The sequence below is a fragment of the Drosophila novamexicana genome, unplaced genomic scaffold (genome assembly GCF_003285875.2).
Source record: "Drosophila novamexicana strain 15010-1031.04,08,12 unplaced genomic scaffold, DnovRS2.1 tig00000008-arrow-pilon, whole genome shotgun sequence".
In the NCBI taxonomy this organism is placed as follows: domain Eukaryota; kingdom Metazoa; phylum Arthropoda; class Insecta; order Diptera; family Drosophilidae; genus Drosophila; species Drosophila novamexicana.
The window spans coordinates 5382041-5403719 of NW_020824765.1; the positions used below are offsets into that span (position 1 = coordinate 5382041).

General features: G+C 43.3%; 4 protein-coding genes across 5 annotated transcripts in view; 1 reads left to right on the forward strand and 3 right to left on the reverse strand.

The window, feature by feature from the left end:
- Positions 1–12732, reverse strand: part of LOC115764876 (serine/threonine-protein kinase N) — a 41865-nt gene extending 29133 nt beyond the window's left edge. The window contains exons 1-2 of one of the 2 annotated variants that reach the window (XM_030708192.1): positions 12621–12732; positions 11131–11450 (exon numbers count right to left, since the gene is read on the reverse strand). In XM_030708192.1, coding sequence (XP_030564052.1) covers positions 11131–11151 — 21 coding nt within the window. In that variant the 5' untranslated portion in view covers positions 11152–11450; positions 12621–12732. Of the gene's footprint in view, positions 1–11130; positions 11607–12620 lie in introns of those variants that run through there. The other variant, XM_030708183.1, reaches the window with a different exon arrangement.
- Positions 12733–13138: 406 nt separating this feature from the next.
- Positions 13139–14353, reverse strand: LOC115759467 (SAP30-binding protein). Its single transcript, XM_030700404.1, has 3 exons — positions 14140–14353; positions 13353–14083; positions 13139–13295 (listed from the first exon to the last, which is right to left on the reverse strand). Exons 1-3 carry the CDS (start codon positions 14236–14238, stop codon positions 13172–13174), a joined length of 954 nt encoding a protein of 317 aa, XP_030556264.1. The 5' UTR covers positions 14239–14353; the 3' UTR covers positions 13139–13171.
- Positions 14354–14435: 82 nt separating this feature from the next.
- On the forward strand, positions 14436–17302 carry LOC115759456 (conserved oligomeric Golgi complex subunit 6). The gene is made up of 2 exons (XM_030700392.1): positions 14436–15647; positions 15704–17302. The coding sequence occupies exons 1-2, from the start codon at positions 14714–14716 to the stop codon at positions 16645–16647; spliced, it is 1878 nt and encodes a 625-aa protein (XP_030556252.1). The 5' UTR covers positions 14436–14713; the 3' UTR covers positions 16648–17302.
- A 604-nt stretch (positions 17303–17906) lies between these two features.
- LOC115762316 (mitotic spindle assembly checkpoint protein MAD1) lies at positions 17907–20483 on the reverse strand. The gene is made up of 4 exons (XM_030704486.1): positions 20297–20483; positions 18607–20234; positions 18271–18545; positions 17907–18196 (listed from the first exon to the last, which is right to left on the reverse strand). Exons 1-4 carry the CDS (start codon positions 20421–20423, stop codon positions 17989–17991), a joined length of 2238 nt encoding a protein of 745 aa, XP_030560346.1. The 5' UTR covers positions 20424–20483; the 3' UTR covers positions 17907–17988.
- Positions 20484–21679: the final 1196 nt, after the last annotated feature.

Below are 21679 nucleotides of genomic sequence, written 5' to 3' on the forward strand. Positions count from 1 at the left end.
AAAAGTTGAGCATCCGACTCAATAGACCGAGAATGAGTTTTTCATGGGTTTATAATCAATTTACGATTATGCGATTCCTAGCCAAGTATGGCCAGCACAACCTGATTATTATGGGGTGTTATTACGATGCTTGTTGATGTTGTTGATGATGATGAATTCGTTTGGTTTAGCTTAGTTAGTGACAACTGAGCTGTCAACGCATTTGTAATTTGAGTTGAGTTGAGCCCAACTAAGGCAAGCGGGGTTAGGACAGGTCTGGATGGGTGCCAGACGGACTGGAAGTGGGTCGGGCGACCGCCTTGGGCCTGACCCAGTCCCAGTCCCCCAGTCCCCCAATCATATTGCATTAACGTAAAGCCATAGAAAGGCGGCGACAAAAGTACAACGAAAATTGTTCAGTTTTCTTCGATTCTGTGCGCGGTTTTATTTAACATTTTTTTTTAGTATTTTTTTTATTCTTTTTCTTTTTTTTTTTTTTGCTTATTCAGCGCATGCAACAAGTGAATTTGGGTTAAGCCGCGTAGCGTAAGTACCGCAAAGATACGTGAAATGAAGAGGGGCAAAAAACGTAAAGAAACAAAAATAAAACGAGCTAACGCAGCAGAAGAAGCAGACCAAAACAACAACAACAACAACAACAACATAAATAAATAAAAGTGTGACAAAATTAGAACAAAATTTCAAGCGAATGCCTGAAATTGAAAATCGATTTTTTTCTTTTCTTGCGTTTCGACTCGTTTCTTATTTATTTTCTGATTTTTTTTTTATGTGTTTTTATTTGGCGTCTTGTGTCGAATTTTAATTGATTGTCACTTGATTTTCACTTTTTACAAACGTTCAAAGATGGTTAAAGAAAAAATCAAAACCAAAACTAAAAGAGAAATGGAATTTCACCCAAGCGGTATTTTTGATTGTTTTTTTATTTTTATTTTTACTGTTTGTTGTTGCGCGCTTTTGTCTTAATTATTAGAAGAAGCATCAGAGGCAGCTGCTGTTGCCGTGAAGAAGCTGTAAAATAAATGGCCCAAATCGAGTCGAAGCGTTTAGCAACTTACGTTTTAGCAAAACTAAACAAGAGCAACACCAACAACAACAAAGACAAATGGTTGTGCGGCTAATCCCAAAGCGTTTCAAGCTGTTGGCAACAGTTGTTGGGGCGTTGTTCCACCAAAAAGGACATTGACACTGTCCACACATACACACACACACACAAAACTTGGCTCACCGAGCGCATATATGCGTCATCGAGAGGCGCGTTCAGTTAAGGAGACACCGCGAAATTTATGCAATTGCAGCCACAAAGACTTTCACGCGACGCTACGCAAAAAACAATAACAAACGTTGAGAGGCGCAAATACGCATAGAGTAGCCACACCGACGACCGGCTTCAAGCGCGACTGAAAGCGAACTGAGCGCCAGGCACACATACAAAGCCTCCAAAGCCCCAAGCAGCAGTGGCAGAGCGCGCTGAGCATGCGCGAGTATAACGCAGTGAGAGCGCTTCTTGCACACAAATACAGCTACGCTTGCACGTTGGACAAAGCCAGAGCGCGGTTTAGCTACGAACGTCGTGAGAGCGCAGCGGGCGCGCACACACACACACACAGGCGAAAGTGGAGCGAGCACAACTGCAGCAAAGAAAGCAAAGTCAAAGCTCTCGCTGCATGCTTCAATGAATGGCTGGACGTTGACGCTGACGTCGACGTCGACTGCGACTGCGATGGCACTGGCATAGCAAAGCAAAGCCGCCTTTGTTAATTGGCCTGCGCGTGCGCCAGCTTCTATACAAGTGTTGTTATTATTATTCTTGATTCTTTTTTTTTTTTGGTTTTTCTTTGGCTTGTTGCTTCTAAGCTGCGCTCGGGGCTGCTGTTTCTGCTGCTGTTGTTGTGGTTGTTGTTGAGTGGCTTTTATTGTGCCAGTTCTTGGAATTGTACAGCTATGTTTAATTAACATTTCTCGGCCACTGTTAAGCGTCGCTCTTTTCGGTGTCTTCTTTGACATGTTTTTTGGGTTAACATTTTTCACTGCACTATTATGAAACTGTCACACATTTTAGCCAGCATACGCGGCTTTTGTTTATATTATAGCATACGTTTCTGTGAGATAAGCCAAGTGTCATATCATTTGCATAAGCACAAAAGCTATCGCAACGAGCTAAGAGTTACAGAGCCAAAGGCACAGCATGTGGCGCCGCTTCAATTAGAAGCCATCTGACAGAGCATGACTTTCTCTGCCTGCCACCTGACCTGAACCCAAAACAAAAAACTAAACAACAAGGTACAAAATACCAAAGAAAATCCCTCAAGTGACCGGCAACCCCGTTATAAAGATACCCAAAAGGGTTGCCAGCTGCATATGAAGCCCAATAAATGCCAATGACGAGTGTCTGACTAATTAGATATGTTACCCACCCCTCCCTGCCCATGTCCCACCACAAAATAAACCAAAAGCCCTGACGCATTAACATTAAGTACAATGCGTAATGCTCCGGCTGCGGGTATTATTCCCTAAAACTACATACTTTTCGCCCTAGACAGTTATCTAATCTATCAACTAGCATTAATCGTGCAGATTATAATTTATTATGATTATATAACATGGAACATTATCTTAACGCCAACAGCTGGTTTCATTTGCGCAGTTCAATATTTATAGCTGTAAACTTTAACATGAACTTAAACGTAATAACAGCAACTTTAACATTAACATAAACTAGAAACGTTAATGTAATGCCAGTTTGTATTAACATAATGATTTAACAGAATGAAATTTAACATACGCACTTTGAAATGAAAAGGCAGGCGGATCTAAACATGTCACAAGAAAGAAAAAAAGCTGTTATAAAAGCTCATGACAGACAGCTGTAAAGAAGTCTTCATAAAGTCAACTAAATTGCAACAACGGTACCCGTCCAACATCATCAACAACAACAACAACAGCAGCAGCAGCAAATGTGACGTTTAACGAGTTTGTTGCGTCTTTTACGAGTCAATAAACGGAAATTGCCAACGAGCCGACCAAAAAAGTCAGCAACCGGATGTCGTGTGTGCCACAAGCCACAAGCCCCAAACGGGCGAATGTCCAATGCCAAGTGCAGCAGCTGATAAGCTGCAAAAGCCCAAAGCAAAATCATGAGTTTTTCATAAATACATTTTTTACTCTTTCTTTTTATAGGCCAGCTTTTCAGCTTTTCAGCCAGATGCGTCATCAGGCAGCAGCAGCTAGTCGCAAAGCCCACGCATCTGCCGGGGTTGACAAACTCCAAGACGCAATAAATATAAAATACTAAAAAAAAACAAAAAATACTAATAAAAAGTACCAGTTGCAACATAATTACACCAGAGCAGAAAAGTGCAAATAAAAAAGCGCCACAAAAAATTGCATAAGAAACAAAACGTTGCTTTGATTTGGGAAAGCCGCCGCATTCGGCCGGAAAATGAGCGCTTGTCAATTATACATAAGTATAAATATATATACATATATATATATATATATCTTGATTGGAGGCTAAGAACAATGCGGCGAAACTTAAGTTAAGATCTGGCTGACGGCAATATGCAGATTATGGCTTGGCTTGTTTTGACTTTTGGGCTGGGTGTCTGCATCTGTAGGATGGGTTGCCCCCCTCCTCCCCCTCCCTCACTCTCTCTCAATGCAATGTGTGATTGTTTTTTAGTTTTTTTTTCAGAGTTGGGCGCGCTGTCACGTAACGAAAGGGAAACTCTGTCTGTGAATCTGTGGGAAGTCAGCGTCTTGCAACAATGACAAGGCGGCAAAGGCAAAGGCAGAAGCAAAGGCAAAGCCAAAAGGCAACAATGGCTGCAGGCCAGCCAGGCAACAGAATATCATCGTAGAAGTTGCCCCCCCTCCCACACGTTCCAACTGGCTGCCTCTGCATTTTAAGACATTTTTCATTGCATAGGGTTGGCAGCACTGTGCAGCTTGCAAGAAGAAGACGAAGACGAAGAGCAGCAGCAAATGAAGAAGCGGCAATAGCAGCACGCCCAGTTAACACCGCAAAAGCGTTGATTAATTAATTTTAAAAAAAGTTAACTGTACATATATAGGTATACATATACATATATGCAACTACAGTTAAATAGACGCGGCTGATGGGAAAGCAACTGAGCTGAGCTGAGCTGGGAATGGAAGCTGCACAAAAACAAAAAACTAATTGCATTAAGAGCTGTAAAAGCTTAGCCTGGGCCAAACACTAGTCAAAACAAAAGCGCAACAAAAACAAAATCAGAGCAATTCCCACAGAATCTGCGAGACACACACACACATAATGTAATTAAACATAGACACACGCATACAAAGGCATAGAAGCTGTTATTGTTGTTGTTGCATTCAATCAATGCGCAACGGCATTTTGAGAGCAGCGAGCTGCGCGCTGCGAGCAGCGGTCAACAACACTTGCTGCAGTTCGAGGAAGCAGCGCCACGACGCAGCTGCAGCAGAGAAATAGAGAGCGCTAGGCAGCGACAGAGCGCAGCGGAAGCTGTTGTTGTTGTTTTGCAGGTGGCGTTTGGCAAACAATTGCAAGCGCTGCTGCTTGGCACGCTTCTGCCTCTGCCTCTGCCTCTGCCCGTCTCTCCCTCTCTCGATCTCTTCCACTCTGTCACTCTCTCATTAACACTTCGCGAGCTTGTGCTGCTGTTATGCTATTAACATGCTGTTAGCTTGATTGAAAAATGTTTTATGGCTCTGCCCCTTTGTCGAATGCACTTGAATGCAGCAACAACAAACGTCATTTGGCCGCTTTGAACTCGCACGAGTGAAAGTGAAAATTACAAAATTATACCGAAATCAATGTTACAGCAGCAGCAGCAGCAGCGGCTAACGGAAAGGTGGACACTGTAAATAAGCAGCAGTCGCGCAAGTTGATTAGCCAACACGAAAAAAATAATAATAGTTAAACAAAAGCAAACAAACAAACAAACAGACATGCAACAAAAGCAAACAAGCTGTTGCAAGTTCACGAGCTGCCCAACAATAAAACACAAGGTAAGTGCCTAACTGCACTTGACTTTGGGCCCAACTGCGTTCTGTCGCATTCCAATGTTAGACAAGTTCTACTTTCGCAACTCGTTTCTGTGGCAGCTGTGGCAGGCACCCATATTCAATTTGCAACTCAACTCTAACGTTGTCCCAATTTTCGTGCCTGCCACATAATTGGGGACACCTGCATGTGCCAAATTCAAAAACTAGTTGCAACTAACAGCAAACAAGAACAACGACAATAACAATAACAGCAACAACAGCAACAGAACTGGGAAAGGAAGCGTTAGAAACTGGCCGAATAGCTGTTGGGAATGGGAATGGGAATGCCAATAGAAATGGAACGCAATTTTCCAGTCACGCAATTAGAAGGTGCGCGCATTTTTGTTCTCTTTACTGATTTATTTAAAAATGTTAAGCTGCTGTTAAAGGTGAGATATGTTATGTTATTGGGGAATTATCATATATTTGATGTTAAAATTAACATAACATAAACATTTTAATTTATAGCTGTTAAAATACATGCATATATACAGAAATGTTGCTTTTACATAGCCATCTAAGCCGTTCTACATAACATTAAATTCTCTATTAAAATCACGTGGGAATGTTAGCTAGCATAGCTGTTATAAAACATCAATATAAGCCACTCAAATGTTATTGAGCAATGCCAAACGCTGTTAAGTCTCATGAAATTGTTTGCACTTAACATTTGACTGATTTAACCATTGTTTTGGCGTAACTTCAACCACTTAAGCATTTGTTGTTCAATTTAAAAACTCGTAGCTTGACAGTTGCTACCTGAACACCCACCAGCTGCAGGTTCAGCGTCAAAAGTCAGCGCAGCAATTTGCGCAATTGAACTCATCAATTGCAGCAATTAAATGTGCCCAAGGCGGGCGGACGGCTGGCCGGACAGGAGGGGGGGGGGGGACTATGAATTAACCAAGCTCAAACAGAAAGCAGCAACACGGCAGCGCGAGATGAATGTGATATAACATCGACACGACCACGACCACGAACACGGCAACAATATAACAAACAACAAACAACAACCAACAACAAATGCAAGTTAATTAAATGATTTTCAATGTCTGTCTTTGGTCCCCATTCCCCAGTACAGAGTGAAACAATGCCAACTGGCAAAAAAAAAACTCAAATCTTTTGCATTGGAAATGAGTTTCCGTCGAAAGCGAGGGAAACTACCGCAAGTATCTGCAGGATGCAGCAGGCTTCCATTCGTAATCAGTTTATTATTTGCTGATGCTGCTAAAATAAAAATTTCCTCACAATTTGATTGCTCAATTCACAGCTGCGGAAACGGCCCACAGGGTCGCATCGATAATGTACATTAATATATATAATATATATATATATATGGTCGTATGTATATTGAAATAAATAATGCTCTCCTCCAAACACAAAGTAAATATGCTTACAAATAATCTACAAATTTGAGTATATTAAGTCTTGTATAATTTATTTGTGTGCCCGAGAGTTACTTTTTTGTGTATTATTACTCTACCCACTGAAAATTACATAAAAGCGGGTATATAAGCTTAAGTATGCTGATGAATTGATCAACAATATATATATGCATCGATCCATAAAAGATTAAGCTAGAGCGGAACAGCTTTATCTTTATCTCGAAAAATGTATTTCCAGAACTTCCAGAACTATCTCTTTAAGAAGTAGAACTAAAGACAATAAATTAGGTATATACAAGTAGAAAATGAACTAACTTTCTGGAATTCCACCGACAAATTTTAATAGCTGAGCCTACTTTTTGGGAGTACCCAAATTTTAGGTGGCGCTTTCCGTTTATCACACGAACATCAAGTTTTGATATCAAGATTTTGATAGCTCTCCTTTCTAAATGACTCTGCTTCCTGGAGCTCTTCGCTGGTCCCGCCTAGAGGGTATTTACAAGTCGTGCACTTTCCACTGGCGCGCACCTACTTGCTTATTTTTTTGCGCAGCTGCAATTTGCGCACACAAATCGTGATGATTATTATTATTACTATTATTATTATTGCAGTAGCTGCGTTGTTTGGTTGTCTACTGGCTGTGATACCTTATCAGCGCCCGAAAGGGGGAAAAAAACGCAGTGGAGACAACAAACAAACTAATAGATACAATTGAATTTGATTAAAAGCATCGCAATTTATGCGCGGAAATCAAGTGAAATACATGTAAAGTGGAAGAGGAAAACAACAGAAGGAAAAACTGCACAAAGAGACGCCGCACTTTAATCAGCGCCAGTTGCGAGATACACAGCTGCATCTGTTAAATAAACGAGCTGCAATCATAAGATACAGATACAGATACAGATACTGATACATGCGCAGATGTAGCTCAGTGCTCAATTTAAAGGTAAAAACAAATTACTGGAAAAGTTTTGATTCAATTCGAGACTTTAATTTTTATGATTTAGAGTAAAATAGTTCTAGCCCACATTTAAATAAACTAATATTCAATACTTATTATAAATGATGTTAGGTAAGCAGATTATTCACTTATGTTAAGCCATACAAGAGTTAATTTAACATTCTGCTGTTAACATCAGCATCGTAATTTCTGTAAACATTTCTCAATGTTAACGGAAGCTAACAGCAAGTAGATTGCAAAATGCTCTGAATGTTATATTGACTTATGTTAAGCCATTGAAGATCAACTTTAACAGGCAGCAATCATGTTAACAGCAGTAAAATAGCGTTAGGGCGAATTCCCTATAAATTCTTAACATTTAACCTCAAATATTGTTATATTAAAAAGTTTATAGGGTGGGTTGGCAAAATATGTGAGACTGATATTTTAACCTAAGTTTATAAAACCGCAGAGTACGTTTTATTAAGAAGGTTATTTTATTTAAGGCCATGTAGAGCCAGAGGCATATGCAGGATAAGTTTAAGCTTAAAACTTAAGCTGAACTCAGGAGCTGGAAACGAAACTTTAATTGATATGCTTAAGCTCCAACATGGAGCTGCGTTTGGTACTTGGCCAAGTGCTGTTGACCAGTCCAAAAGCAGGCAACAAAAACAACACATTAAGCCACTTGCTGTATGCATTCTTGACCAATGCAAACAGCCAAGTTGAAGTTGACTCTCTGACAGCCCTTGTGCCCTTTGTTTACTCTGACGGCCTGTCAGTGGCCAAGACGTAGGCACACAGACGGACAGACAGACAGACAGGCAGACAGAGAGACAGACAGACAGAGAGACAGACAGACAGAGAGACAGACAGTTGGACACGAGCAATGGACAGCAGTAGGCAGGACACGCGACACTTGATGTGCGGTTCGGTTGTGTGTGGACAACATTTCCACTGCAATATGCGTTCAAGTATTTGCCTAGGCATTTCCCATTTGCAAAATTTGTTAAACAAATTAACATTGCCAAGCATTTTCAAAGAAGAGTCAACCATAGGAAAAAGCCAAGTTAAGAACTCGGCTGGTAAGTAGAAAATCGAATTAAAAGTTAACTATGTTAACTGTTAACAGTATTATAGTGAGCTGTAAATTGAAGCACTTTTAAAAAGCTATATATTAGCCACGGTGCACTGTTACATGCAGCATGTTAAATGCAATTGCCTGGACTGTTATTATGTATGTGACTGTTATTTAAAGTATCCCAGTGGGATAATATTCGAGTGATGTTACAGCTGCTAAATTTAACATGAGTCAGCTATGGTGCGCTGTTGTCAGCATTATACCAGCTAAGGTTACTCTTATTAATTCTGCTTTGTTATTAACATGTATATGTTATGTTAGCACTCACGCACTGTTAACGCTTAAAGCACATCGATAACATGCTGTTAGTAGCATTTTTATATAATGTTAATTAGCTGTGCATATACCGTTTCTCTTACTGGTTGTTATAATAAAAATAAATACAACTAATATTAGTTTTCTAGCTCTTAATAAAACTATTTTTAGAACAACTCGTCAGCTATAAACACATTTATATAAAGTCAATAAAAGGCTACTCAAAATAGGCACAAGCTGATGCCTAAAAGTTATTAAGCGCTCTGCAAGTGTATTCAAATTGGCATTCCCAGTTAAGTAGCATGGGCGCATTACGCTGTGAAATGGATATGCATTGGAATCCATTCAAACTGGCCTGACCCTGTTCTGGTGCACCACTAAAAAAAGCTGGAGATGAACAAACCGGTTGTCAGCGGCAACAGCAAGAGGAGTCGAACCCGCTAACACTCTGCTACGCCCGATGCAGCATCAGGCCGAGAGACTCGTGCAACTTGCAGTTGCATTTGTGGCTTTCAGGTGCATGCGGGCCACACAAAATGGCTAAAAAGCTGACCAACAGCTACCGCAAATGACATTCGCCTCTGCTGCACAATCTGGTTTTCTGGATATCTTTCGGGTATTTTATACCCTGTAACCATTGAAAATGGATTAAAAAGGGTATGCTCGTTCTGTGCTTATGTATGGAACAGGCAGGCGGAGCAAACTTAAATTCTTAAAGAGCTTTAATTAATTTTTGCTATATAAACAACTATTTAAGCTCTTCGAAATTTTATAAAGACAGAACCATAATAGCACAAGTTATTCAAGAATCATTTCTTATTGCAGGAAGAAATATCACAGAAATAATTTTAGTTCATTTTTTTAAAGATAGATATCTGTTTTTGTGCACTCTCGACTTGGGGACTTGTTTTCTTGCAATTCTTTTTCAGCGCGTGATTCGCATTCCAACTAAAGTCCAAAATGAGGCCATTTAAATTTGTTGACTGATGTTTTTCGCCTTCAAAATTCACGGCCAAGTCACATAAGCCCGCCCATTGCCCCACCCCTGAATGTAAATGGACGCCTTTCATAGAAAATGTGAATCGGTGCATTTAACAGCGCGTACGTGCTGTAAATCTAGTCCAGGCTGCAAGCGCTGTTAAATTGATAAGCCCGTTAGCTTTGATAAGGCAGCCTCTTTAATTGGCATCAGTCTGATTGTATACACACCCACACACACACACACACACACACACACACAAACACACAGAGAGAGGCAGTCGTAAATATTTGCTGCTATTAATAAACATGTTGTTTAATTTGTTGCTTTCATTTGATGCACGTCGTTTGTTCAGTGGGCCACGCACTTAAACCAATTGACATTTTGTGCGCACAAACACACTCGTATACATATATATAATTTGAATTTTATTTTTGTTGCTTTTGCTGCACGCGAGAAAAATGCCCAACACAAATTCCAAATGATGTCATTTGCCAGTTGTTAACGCTTTAAATAACACATTGTACTACACTTATACAGAACAAAATTAGAGAAAAGACAAAAAGTAATTGCCTAATGCACCGCATTCCTTCACTAAATACACAACAATAAGTGTATAACCCAGAGTACTTTATTAAAAGGCATACGAAGCTTTGTTTAATGAACATAACATTGACATATAATCAATATATTGTCTTTGAATAGAAGGCGAAAAGTATTTATATTGCATTACATATATAACATGTATATATAGCATAACAGAAACTGTACAGAAAAATATAGCAACTCTTTCTGCTAGCGCAACATTCGCAAGTGAAAAGCTGTTAAATAACAGCAATGCATATGTGTTAAGTCGCAATCGTTTTGCTTAACATATTTAGGCAAATATTCAGCAATGTTACACTTTAACATATTCGCGCATGTTAACAGCAATTAAATTGAGTTGGGGCGAATTCGCGTTAAATACCTAACATAGTTATACAATTATTCAGCTACATTTAACATTCCTTTAATGTCTCTCTGCAATGTTAGTCATCGCCGAAAAGGCATTTTACTAAGTAGTTGATTTTCTACAGCTATTCAAGGCCAGGTAACAAACATTTCTGCTAGTTCGTTGCGCACAGGAAGCACCTGGGGGAAACGTAAAATGAAATGGCATATTAAGGATATGCCACAAGTGGCTGCGTCAGCTGAGGCGGAAACTCGAGGCTTCCGTGCTGGCACGCACACAAACAGGCATGGGTGTGTGAGTGTGTACCTGGCAACAGGTGTGCCTGGACTGGGTCTGGGCTGGGACTAAATGTTAGCTGATAAAACAAAACTGAAACTAAAATAAGCCAGCAACAACTGGCCATGTAATGCGCTATCAGCGACGTCGACTCACCTGATAATACGAATCCGACATGTTTTTGTGTAGTTGTAGTTGTTTTTGTCTCCGTTGAATCACTCGTTAAGCGCTGTTGTTGTTGTTGTTATTGCAGAGTTTAGTATATCAGTTTGTAGCTGTGTTGTCGCCCGTCAGAGTTGAGAGTCACACACACACACACACGCACACACATATACTAAACGCATACGCACGCACACAGACAGACGACCAACGCACGTCGCGTTCTTTCGTTATATTTCGTTTCGTTCGGTTTGTTTACTTTTGCTCCAAAAATTATGTATTTATACATATATGTATGCTGTTCACACTTGCAACACCTGATGCCAAAATAACTGTGCTTTTATAGCGAGCGAGCGAGCACTATCTCTCTCTCTCTATCTTTCTGCTCTTTGCTATCGATATTGAATAGAACTTTCGTTCAGTTATTATTATAATTCTAGTTGTTGTTGCTTTTGTTGTTGTTATGGTAACATTTCAAATGTGACGACAAAGCAAACACGCAAACAGGTGGCACGGCGAGAGAGAGAGAGCGAGAGCGAGATAGAGAGTGCCTGACTATTGTTGCTGAAAACAAAAAGCAGATGGCGGCTTATTGTTATTGCATATTATCCGCAAATATTATGCATATTTCGGGGGAAACAAATTCACACAGCTTCTAACAATAACAAAGCACACACAGCATGCGCAAACAGTTGTTGTTGCGTTTGTAATGGGGTTGGGAGGGAGGAGGTGCGCTTCCATAGAAATTAGCTTCAATTGACCATTTTGTGGATTTAATTGAAATTGTGTGTGTTGTGCTGTTGCTTTTTATTGATGCGGCTGCAACTGCCGCCGCTGCCGCTGCTGTTACTGCAAGCTATAAATAAGCAATAGCTTGTGGGCAAGCGGGGTGCAGCGCCATAATCGGCAAACGAAGGAAGAGCTGCAAGCGCAAGTGGCGGCAAAAAAAAAAAAGAAGCTGTTCGCGCAGCTAAATGGAATTATGCTGCTGCGCCCTGCTCGCTCCTTCGTTCGTTCCCGCGCGCACACACACACATACACATGCACATACACAGTGGGCACACGCAACGGTCCCAGTACCGGTTGCATTGTAATGGCGTCTAAATAATGAAGCACCTTGAAATAAATACACGGCCAAGATTGTTTAAACATTAATCGCAACGCACAAAAACAGCTTGGCGCACACATACGCATCGGCATATGCATATGTGCTTGATATCTTCCTCATCTTCTTTATCTTATACGAAATTTCACTCGTATTTGTACATTTTTTATATCGCTCTCGCTCACTCACTCACACATACACGTACGCTCGCACGCACACATGCATACAAATTGCGCTGCTCAGATCAAATTCTTTGCTGTCTGCGCTTGCTGCTGCTGCTGCTGTTGCTGCTGCTGCTGCGTTGTCGACATTTTGCTTCGTTTTCTTTTCTTGTTGTGCATGCTGAATGCAAAAAACAACAAAATTACTATTTATCACGTACACTTTGTATTCAAATCATAACGCTTGTTTTTAGTGTTTTACTTTTAATAGTTGCATGCAATAAAATAGACACTTCGTAGGGTTTTTTAAACGAAAATATGTGAAATGGTTAAAAACACAAAACGGCGACGACACGACGTTCGAGCATATAACCAGTGTGACCGCCAACACGAAATGCCCAAATTACCAACAGCGACTTGTACAAGAATTGCCCAAAAAATACTAGCTCGTAAAAATGGCGTAATCCGCGAACTAACTTTTGAAACAAATTTTTTATATATATAAATAATATAAATGTAAGTAATTATCAAATTAGTAAATCATTTTATAACGCTCCAGAAGAGTTAGTTTCCATTGCCATTTGAATTTCGCAATAGTTTGTTTTATCGAACAGGGCTGCATCTTAGAATATATTCGGCTGCTAGCGATGGCAAATTTTAGAGATCAGTTCGAAAACCTATTGCAGACTCAGGTTTGACTGCGACTTGTTAACTTAAAACCAGACGATATTTTAATAAGTATTTTTATTTATCAAAGGTTTTTAATTTTGAGCTAGACCGCTGGCTTCTTGGGCAGCGAACCGAAAGCTGATATGACGGTGCCCTTGGTGCCAGTCACGGTTGTGGTCAATGCAGGTAACGTTGCCTTTGCCGCCGGCTGGTCCCACTTCGATTTGCTGTAATAGAAACGCAATTGGAGAATATTTACAGTTAAAGATCAGGGCTAAACTTACCGCTTCTTGGCCTCCTCCTCCACTTTGCGCGCCAGCGCCGTCGCCTGCTCCACCTTGTCCATCTCCTTGCGATCCTTTTGCCGCTTGACCATCTCAGTTTTCTGCACAGCGGACAAGGCTTCGTAGTAGCTCTCCTCACCCCACTGCAGCGGATCGTAGATTTCTGGCGGATAATTGGTGCCGAATTCGTTGATGTCACAGAAACTAATCAGCTTCTCATAAATGCTGGGATTGCGAAACTCCTTGCGATCCTGAATAACGCGATTCATGTCCATATTGGTTTGCCGCATTTTCGTGTACATTTTCGTGATCTTGGCCACCAGCTCTGGTGGCGGCTGGCCCTTGGGCTCTGGCGGCAATTGAAACTTATATTTGGCGTATTTGGGATCCTTCTCGTAGCTCTCCGCCGAGCGATCGTCCGCATTGTATGTGTTGGAATCATCGTCGTCCAGCTGCATGGGCGTATCTTCCGGTTTTACGCTGTTTTTTTCCTTGCCATTTTCGTGCTGCTCACTTTCCAGTTCCGAGCTGGCACTGTCACTGGATGACTCCTCTTCGCTGGACTCCTGTGCGCGGTCATCCTCCTCGTCGGAGATCAACGTATCGTCCTGGTAGCTCACCAAGCGTCGCAGCTTCTTGGCGCGTTTCTTTTTCTTGTATTTCTTCTCGGGCTCCGGCTCCTGTTTGACGGGCGTAACTGGCGTTGGTGTGGCTGGTTTTGGTATAATTACCTGTAATTTATTTAAGTTGATTTAGTAATTGAATTAAACACAACTTTATATTTTACCTGTGACGCTGTGGAGTTTTGTGAATCCGGACTGGCGTCGCCTTCGTTTTCTGAGTCCGTGTACTGTGCTGTCAAACTGGCCAAGGCGGAATGGCTCATTGTATTATAATATTTAATTTTACCTATGCACCACTTTTTTAAACAATTTAATAATTATTGCAATTTGTTTTTCAATTTTCTCAACTTCATTCAAAATTGCCATTCACAGCGAAAGACAACACACATTTGTTTGGTAATTTGTTTTTTTTTTTTGTGACAGGTTGGCAGCACTGCTTTGAACAGCTGATTGAAACGTGCATACGAGCCTCTTTACGCAAAATGTCAGCCACATCATGATCTATAGTTTGCACAACACCTCAGTTTTAGGCTAATTTAAATAGCAGTTCTCAGCAACTATAGTTGAACGACAAGCCCTTAATTCTGAAAGTGAGCAGCATTTGATAGTTTACAGAAAGCAATGAATTTCGCAATTTATAGTGTATCAGTTTTCACGGTATAAAGTTCTCGCAATGATGCGCGTATAAACCTTGTGAGTTTCTGATTGTTGCTGTTGACGTTGCCAATTGAAAAAAAGATGAGCGCAGCACTGGAGGATCAGGATCGCATACAAAAGCGCGTCAATAAAATCCTTGAGACACGCCTGGAAACGGACAAGGACACGCTTGATGCGCTAAATGGACTCTCCAGCTTTTTCACAGAGAATACCCTGCAGAATCGTCGCAATCTGCGCAGCCAAATCGAACATCGCTCCGTTGGCATCAATGAAAATTTCCTAAAGGCCTTTCGTGAGGTGAAGCTCACATTGGATGCCGTGTGCACGGATCTGGACACGATGGCCACGTCGGTACAAACCATGAAGACGGATCTGGAAACATCCAAAGCGCTGACGAAGGATCTGATCGAAGAGACAAACAAAATGCAACAGGAGCGCGAGCGATTGGAGGTGCATCAACAAATAGCCCAGGCATTTTTGGCGCGCTTTCAGCTTAGCGTGCCGGAGCATCAGCTGCTCTACGGCACCGCCAAGGATGCGCCCATTGTGACCGAGTTCTTCAATGTGCTTGATCGCGTACAGTCCATACATTCCGATTGCCGGCTGCTCATGCAGTGCGGCTACCAGACGGCCGCCCTGGACATTATGGAGGAGATGACGCTGCATCAGGAGGGTGCACTCGAGCGTCTCTACCGCTGGACCCAGAACCATTGTCGCAATCTGGAGAACAATGAGATTGGGCCGCTCATTGTGGAGGCCATGAGTCGCCTGCAGGACAGGCCGGTGCTCTTCAAATACGTCATCGATGAGTATGCGATTGCGCGTCGCGCCGTGCTGGTGCGCCAGTTCATCGAGGCCCTCACCGAGGGTGGACTCGGCGGCAATCCGAAGCCCATTGAGCTGCATGCCCACGATCCCAAGCGCTATATTGGGGACATGTTCGCCTGGCTGCATCAGAGCATACCCAACGAGAAGGAGAACCTAACGCTGCTCTTCAAGAAGTGCGACAAACATGGTGAGATCAGATCCTCAATTCCCAGTTCTAGCGCATAAAGAGATGTTTGCTTTCAGATATTTCGGAGCAAATGCAAAAGGCGCTCAGCTACATAGCCGACGGTGTCTGTCATCCGCTTAAGGTGCGCGTGGAGACCATCTTGAGCTCGGAGCAGGACACCATCATATTGTTTACCATCTCGAATCTGTTGCGTTTCTATCAGCAAATCATGAAGCAGGTGGTGCAGGGCGGCAGCCTGGAGCAGTGCCTCATCGAGCTGCAGCAGAGCAGCGAGCAAATCTATTTAAATGCCCTGGCCGCCCAGGTGCGCAGCGTGCTCCAACGGCCAGCGGGCAGCAGTCTGGCACTGGAGCCACCGCAGCGCGACCTGGTGCCGCCGGCAAGCGTATCGCGCCTGCTCAATATACTGAAAGAGATCCTCTCCGTGGCGACCATGGTGGACGGTCGCCAGGCGGACATAACCAAAATTGTGACCTGTGTTATCGATCCGCTGCTGCAGTCGGTGCAGGAGAGCGCCGCCCATTTGCCGACCGTGGACATGGCCGTCTATTTGCTCAACTGCTTGTATCACATGCAGAGCACCTTGGCGGTGTTCGAGTACATGGATGAGCGCGTGGAGCGGCTGCAGGCACAGTCCGATGCACAGCTGGACACGCTCACCTCCGAGCAGGCCTCCTCGCTGGTGGCCAATCTCAATCTGGGCCCCATCTACACCATACTGCAGAGCAATCAGACCAAGATCGAGACCAACTTGCTGAAGATTTTCATGTCCAAAATGGACGCATTCCTGGAACTGCCCGATGTGCTGCTATTGCCGCAGGTGCAGCTAATCATGTCCAGCAGTCATCGCAGCACCGTGCAGCGTCGCGCCTTCAATGTCATTGTCGCCATCTACAAACAGATCTATGAGCGTGTACACGATCCGGCCAATGGCTTCGAGCAGCCCGACCTGCTGCTGCACAAAACGCCCGATCAAGTGGCACGCATATTGGCCACCTAATAACCTTTTGGACTCCCAGCTCATGCCTATTTATATATATATATATATACATATATTATTATATATGTTTACTGTACTTCATTTCTATTGTTATGCCTGTTGTCCCGCCTTTCGTATACCCTTACCCGTGTGTCATCCCACGTACAGTTAGCTACACACTGTAAGTACAGTATATATTCTCATAGTAGAACAAAGGCAAGTCAACTACAGTGAAACGAACCTTGTTATACCCTGCTACCTCTCTCCCTAAGTAATTGTTGTAAATTGAAACACTTGATGGATCTTTTAGTCTTGTTCATTTTAGGGAATGTGCTCTGTATATTTTTCGTAATTTTCCGCTAAATATTATTCAAGTGTATTTAAGCTTAGTTTGGCATTTCTTTGCATACCCTTCCATCGAGTATTACAATTTGTTCATGCAATATGTAACGCATAGACGAAGATATTACCTACCTCTTATATACATATATATATTCTTGATCAGTATATGGTATGCAAGCTTTACTATTCTTTTCAATTATCTGTAAAACCTGGTAAACCATATTTAGACAAGGGTATTTCATGTTCGGCGCGGCAAGTTAGTCGTGCTCCCAAGCTATTTGTTGTTTATTTTTTTTTCGCGCCTATTCAAAATGCACAATAGACTCTTTACGCTTATATATATATATATATATATATATATATATATATATACATATATATATTTATTTATATGTACTTAACAGACGCGGATGCGTCGCCCTCGTCTGCTTCTCGTCTTCTGTCAATTGTGCGCTTATCAAAACGAGAACCCTAGCAAAAAATATATAAATTAAAAAAAAAAAAAAGCGCTGCTTAAATTAGTTATAAATAAATAATTTATAGGAAAGGCAGAGCGCTGCCGAAAGTGCTCAAGTGTTGGCCTTGTTTATCGCCGCGATTTCTCACAAAAAAGTAACGCAAATCTTTTGAGCGCGTCATTAGTTAAAGAATTTGACGTCGTTTATCGCAGCAGAGGGGATCCGCCCCCGGCCCGCCCACGCCCCCACTCTTAACTAATTACACATGTTGCGGCCCAAAGTGCCTGCAGTGCGTCCGCAACTGGCCAAAAACTGAGACCATTTGTACCGGATCTCGTTTCGGTTTTATCTATGCCTAAGCACAAAGAATTCTGCAGTCGAGACCTTCTTATCGCGACGTGCGGAAGCTGTGCCGCTTCGTAAGTGCTTCGATATACATATAAAACAGAAACAATACTAAATTTAAAGTTTTATAATGCTAAACTAAGCGAAACTTAATGTTTAGATATACAATATGCGTGTGTGTGAGTGTGTGTGTGTTAGTTCAATCGATCTGTCCGCTTTAGGTAATTGTCACTGTGGCACGCTGAAAGAGTTCCAATGTGAGGCCGGCAAAGAAAGCGGGAAATGAGTTATTGGCCGCCAATTGCTGATCGATGGCCGGTTTCAGTGTCTGCGAATAGGGCGACTCGAGCAGTGCCAGGCAGTTGGACTCGTTCAAGCTAATGGACAGATAATCATCGGGACTTTCCGCATACATGCTCGAAATGCTGTTCATATAACAAAAATGCGCAATTAGTTTCGAGCCACTTCACAGAATATATATGTAACTCAATATACCCACCGATAATGACTATTGGCGCCCACGCGATCAATCCTGTAGCCCAAGAGCATGTAGCACACATCGCGAAACTCCTTGCTGGCCGCCTTGAAGCAATCCTTCATCTTTTTCATTTTGCCATTGGCCGATTCCAGTTCGGCGCGCAGCTGATTGAACTCCTTGAAGTTCATGGTCATGCCGCCGCCGGCGCTGCTGCTGCCGACGGTCTCATTGAAGCGAGCCTGCGTCTGCTCCTGGTCCTCCTCCAGCTTCTTGTTGCGACGCTTCAGGCGCTCAATCTGTAAGCAGAAAAGTTAACGCTTAGCTAAACGCAAATCGTCTCGAGCAATTAACACGCACCTCTGCCTGGAGTTTCTCGACGACATTTTTGGTAGCTTCGTAGGCATCCGCAGCGGGATTCTCGCTTAGATGCAGCACCTTGTAGTTGCCCATGTTGAAGTCGCCGCGCAGGCAACGATGCTCCATTTCCAGTTCGAGCTCATCCTTGCGCCGACGCAAACGTTCGTTCTCCATGCGCAGCGTGTCCAGTTCCCGTTTGACGCTATCGTAGCCGTTCTCGCTGATCGGCGGATCGTTGAGCGATTCCTGCTGACGCATCGATTGCATTTCGCGCTCCAGCGTCGAGCACATCTCCTTGTAGCCGGTCAGAGTGCGCTCCAGCACCTCGACGCGATAGCGCACCTGCATATCGTTGGTCATTTCGGCGGTGCTGGCATTTGTCATATTGAGATCCTTGTCGAAGTTCTCCAGCAGCTGCTTGTAGAAGTCGCGCTCCTTGCAGACAATCAACAGTTTGCGCTGCAAGCGCTCCCGGAAGCTTTTGTGGCGCTTCAGCACCACGTTCATGTCTTCAATGTTCTTCAGATAGACGGCGCACTTTTGCTCCAGCTCGCGCAGTGAGGACTGCAGCTGCTTGGAGTCGGAGTCAGCGCTGCCCTTCTCTGCCATGCGCACTATGTCATCCTGGAGCAGCTGCTCGATGCGCGTGCGCAGCGCCATGGGGCTGACCAGCGTATTGGGCAGGCAATGGTCCTGCGCCACTTTGACCCATTCCTTGAGCTCCTGCTCCACGTGCGTGAGCTTCACCTGCAGCGTGGCGGCCTCGGCGCGTGCGCCCTCCTCCCGATCCAGACGTGTCTTGTAGTCGTGCACCTGTTCCTCCAGCAACAGCTTGTCACCAATCAGAGAATTGAGCTGCTTGTTGTGTGCGCGCAGACGTTCCAGCTCCGACTGTAGCTCGGGCACGCTGAGCAGGCGAGCCTGGGATGTTTTGGTGATCTCCTTCCAGTCGGCATACGACTGTATCTCATATTCCAGCTCCTTGATGCGCGCATTGGCCGTCGCCAGGCTCTGCTGTTGCATTTCGTAGCTCATGTGCAGCTGCTCGTAGTTGGCAGCGGTCGCCTTGTACTCGTCATGGCGCTCACGTATGCGCTCCAGCTCGCTTTGTGTGGCCTCCAACTCCAGTTCGGCCCGCTCGCTGATTCTTTTGTACTCGCTCAGTTCGTTGTTGATGCAGTGCTGCACCTCGCGTGCATCCTCCTCCAGCTGCGTCTTCTCCTGCTCCGCCCGACTGAGCGCCGTCTCGTATTTAAGTTTTTGCTGTGCCATCTCCGCCATGGCGCGATTCGCCTCCTGGCGAGCGTTGTGCTCACGTTTGCGCACCACCTGCAGCTGTTTATCCTGCTCCAAGAGCTTGGCACTGGTGTAGTCGCATTGCTGCTTCAGTGCCGCCGCTTTGCTCTCGGCCAGCGCCAGGGCGCTGCGCTGTTCCTTCGCCTGCTGCGCCAGTTGATCCTGGAGCTGGCTGACTATTGCCTTGGACTCGATCAGCTCGGCGCGTAACTTGCGCGTCTGCCACGGTCCGACGGGATCATTAAAAGAGTTGTTCAGCGATGTGTTGCTGGCATTTAGGCTGCCGTTCGGTGAGCCATTGTCCAGGCTGTCTATACGTCGTTTCTTTGGCACTTTTTTTTTATAAAAACTTTTTAGTTTTCATTTTTTGCCAGCAAATTTGTCTTCTTCTTACCTGTCACAGAGTCTTCGCTAAACGACATGGAGAGCCGGTCGAAGCTGAGCTTTTTGGGCGCAGAATGTGTGATGCTATCATTGAAGCGCGCCATTATATTGTCCAAGCTACTTCGTATTTCCTCCATTTTATGTATTTACTTCAACTTCAATTGTTTTCAAGTTTGCCGTTTGTGTAAAAAATGTTGCTGAAAAAATGACCGACTGTGGTGGCAAGTCGATAAATATTCGATAGGCAACATCGAGTAATTGAATGGCAGCCTAACATAACGCAAAAGTAAAGTAAAATGCCGTATAACTCAACAAGTTGGCAGCACTGTTGTTGCAAATTGCGCCAAACTTAAAACATTCTATAGCATCCATTTGAATTCTTAAAACCAACTATGATATATATATATTCCCGTGCTTGTGAACAACCATTATGAGTAACTGCATCATTAGTTTCACGTAAAGCCTCTAAGAACGTAACACTTCAATCATTTTAAATAAGCTTGCACAAAAATAAAGTGATAAAATTTGCGCTTATGATTTATTTGACTTGGGCCTTCTCTCTGTGTGCATGCGTGTATGTGTGTGTGTGTGTGTGTGCGAACGTGTGCGTGCCGCTGCCTATGCCTCTGTTAGCCCATGAAAAATGAGCGCATTAAATTTTATGATATTGTTTGGGCCTGTCATCAACTTTGGTCCAAAGCTCACACACACACACACACACACACTGGACCTCCTTACCCCCAGCCCACCCTCGCTGCCTAACGCACGGACGACAAACAAGTAGCAAAGTTCAAAGTCAAACAATAACACTTTCCATAAACAAAAAACCCAGCACACACACACACACACACACACACACATGCTTGTATGTATAGCGCTCATATGAATTGGCTACAGGCAATTCTTTTACAGTTACCTGCGCCCAAAATTGACCAAAAATTTTCCATATTGAAACTTGCCAAAGAGAGAAACTTGCAAAAAAGTCGAAAGTCGAAATTGACCTGTGCCAAGCGCAACGCGAGCTGTCGACAGAGCAAACAAAAGAGAGTTGAGGCGCGCATTGAATAAATGTTCGTGTCTGCGTTTTGTTCAGGCAATTTTGTGCGCAGTTTATGCGTGCGTATATATGTATATATATGCGTAGATATATATGTGTGTGTGTGTTAGTATGGGTGTGCAGTGCGTGGGCTTAACTTTTCGCCCGTTGAGCACTTTATCAAAGCTTAGCACCTGACAATTTGCCATGAAACATGCGGACATTTTTTTTTTCTTGCCAGCGCTCTCTTAACATACGCACCAGAAATCAACACGCAATTGTATATGTGTGCTTGTGTGCGTGTGTGTGCGAGAGTGAGTAATGAAAATGCTATCAAGTGCTTTTCATTCTTGGCGT

Excerpts from the sequence above, each read along its gene's own strand:
- LOC115762316 (XM_030704486.1), bottom strand. The coding sequence starts at position 20,423 with ATGGAGGAAATACGAAGTAGCTTGGACAATATAATGGCGCGCTTCAAT. Across the intron at positions 20,235-20,296 it reads TAGCGAAGACTCTGTGACAG|TGCCAAAGAAACGACGTATA; the intron begins GTAAGAAGAAGA and ends ATAAAAAAAAAG. Across the intron at positions 18,197-18,270 it reads GGCGCCAATAGTCATTATCG|CATTTCGAGCATGTATGCGG; the intron begins GTGGGTATATTG and ends TTATATGAACAG.
- LOC115759456 (XM_030700392.1), top strand. The coding sequence starts at position 14,714 with ATGAGCGCAGCACTGGAGGATCAGGATCGCATACAAAAGCGCGTCAAT. Across the intron at positions 15,648-15,703 it reads CAAGAAGTGCGACAAACATG|ATATTTCGGAGCAAATGCAA; the intron begins GTGAGATCAGAT and ends GTTTGCTTTCAG.
- LOC115759467 (XM_030700404.1), bottom strand. The coding sequence starts at position 14,238 with ATGAGCCATTCCGCCTTGGCCAGTTTGACAGCACAGTACACGGACTCA. Across the intron at positions 14,084-14,139 it reads AAAACTCCACAGCGTCACAG|GTAATTATACCAAAACCAGC; the intron begins GTAAAATATAAA and ends AATAAATTACAG. Across the intron at positions 13,296-13,352 it reads GAGGAGGAGGCCAAGAAGCG|CAAATCGAAGTGGGACCAGC; the intron begins GTAAGTTTAGCC and ends TTTCTATTACAG.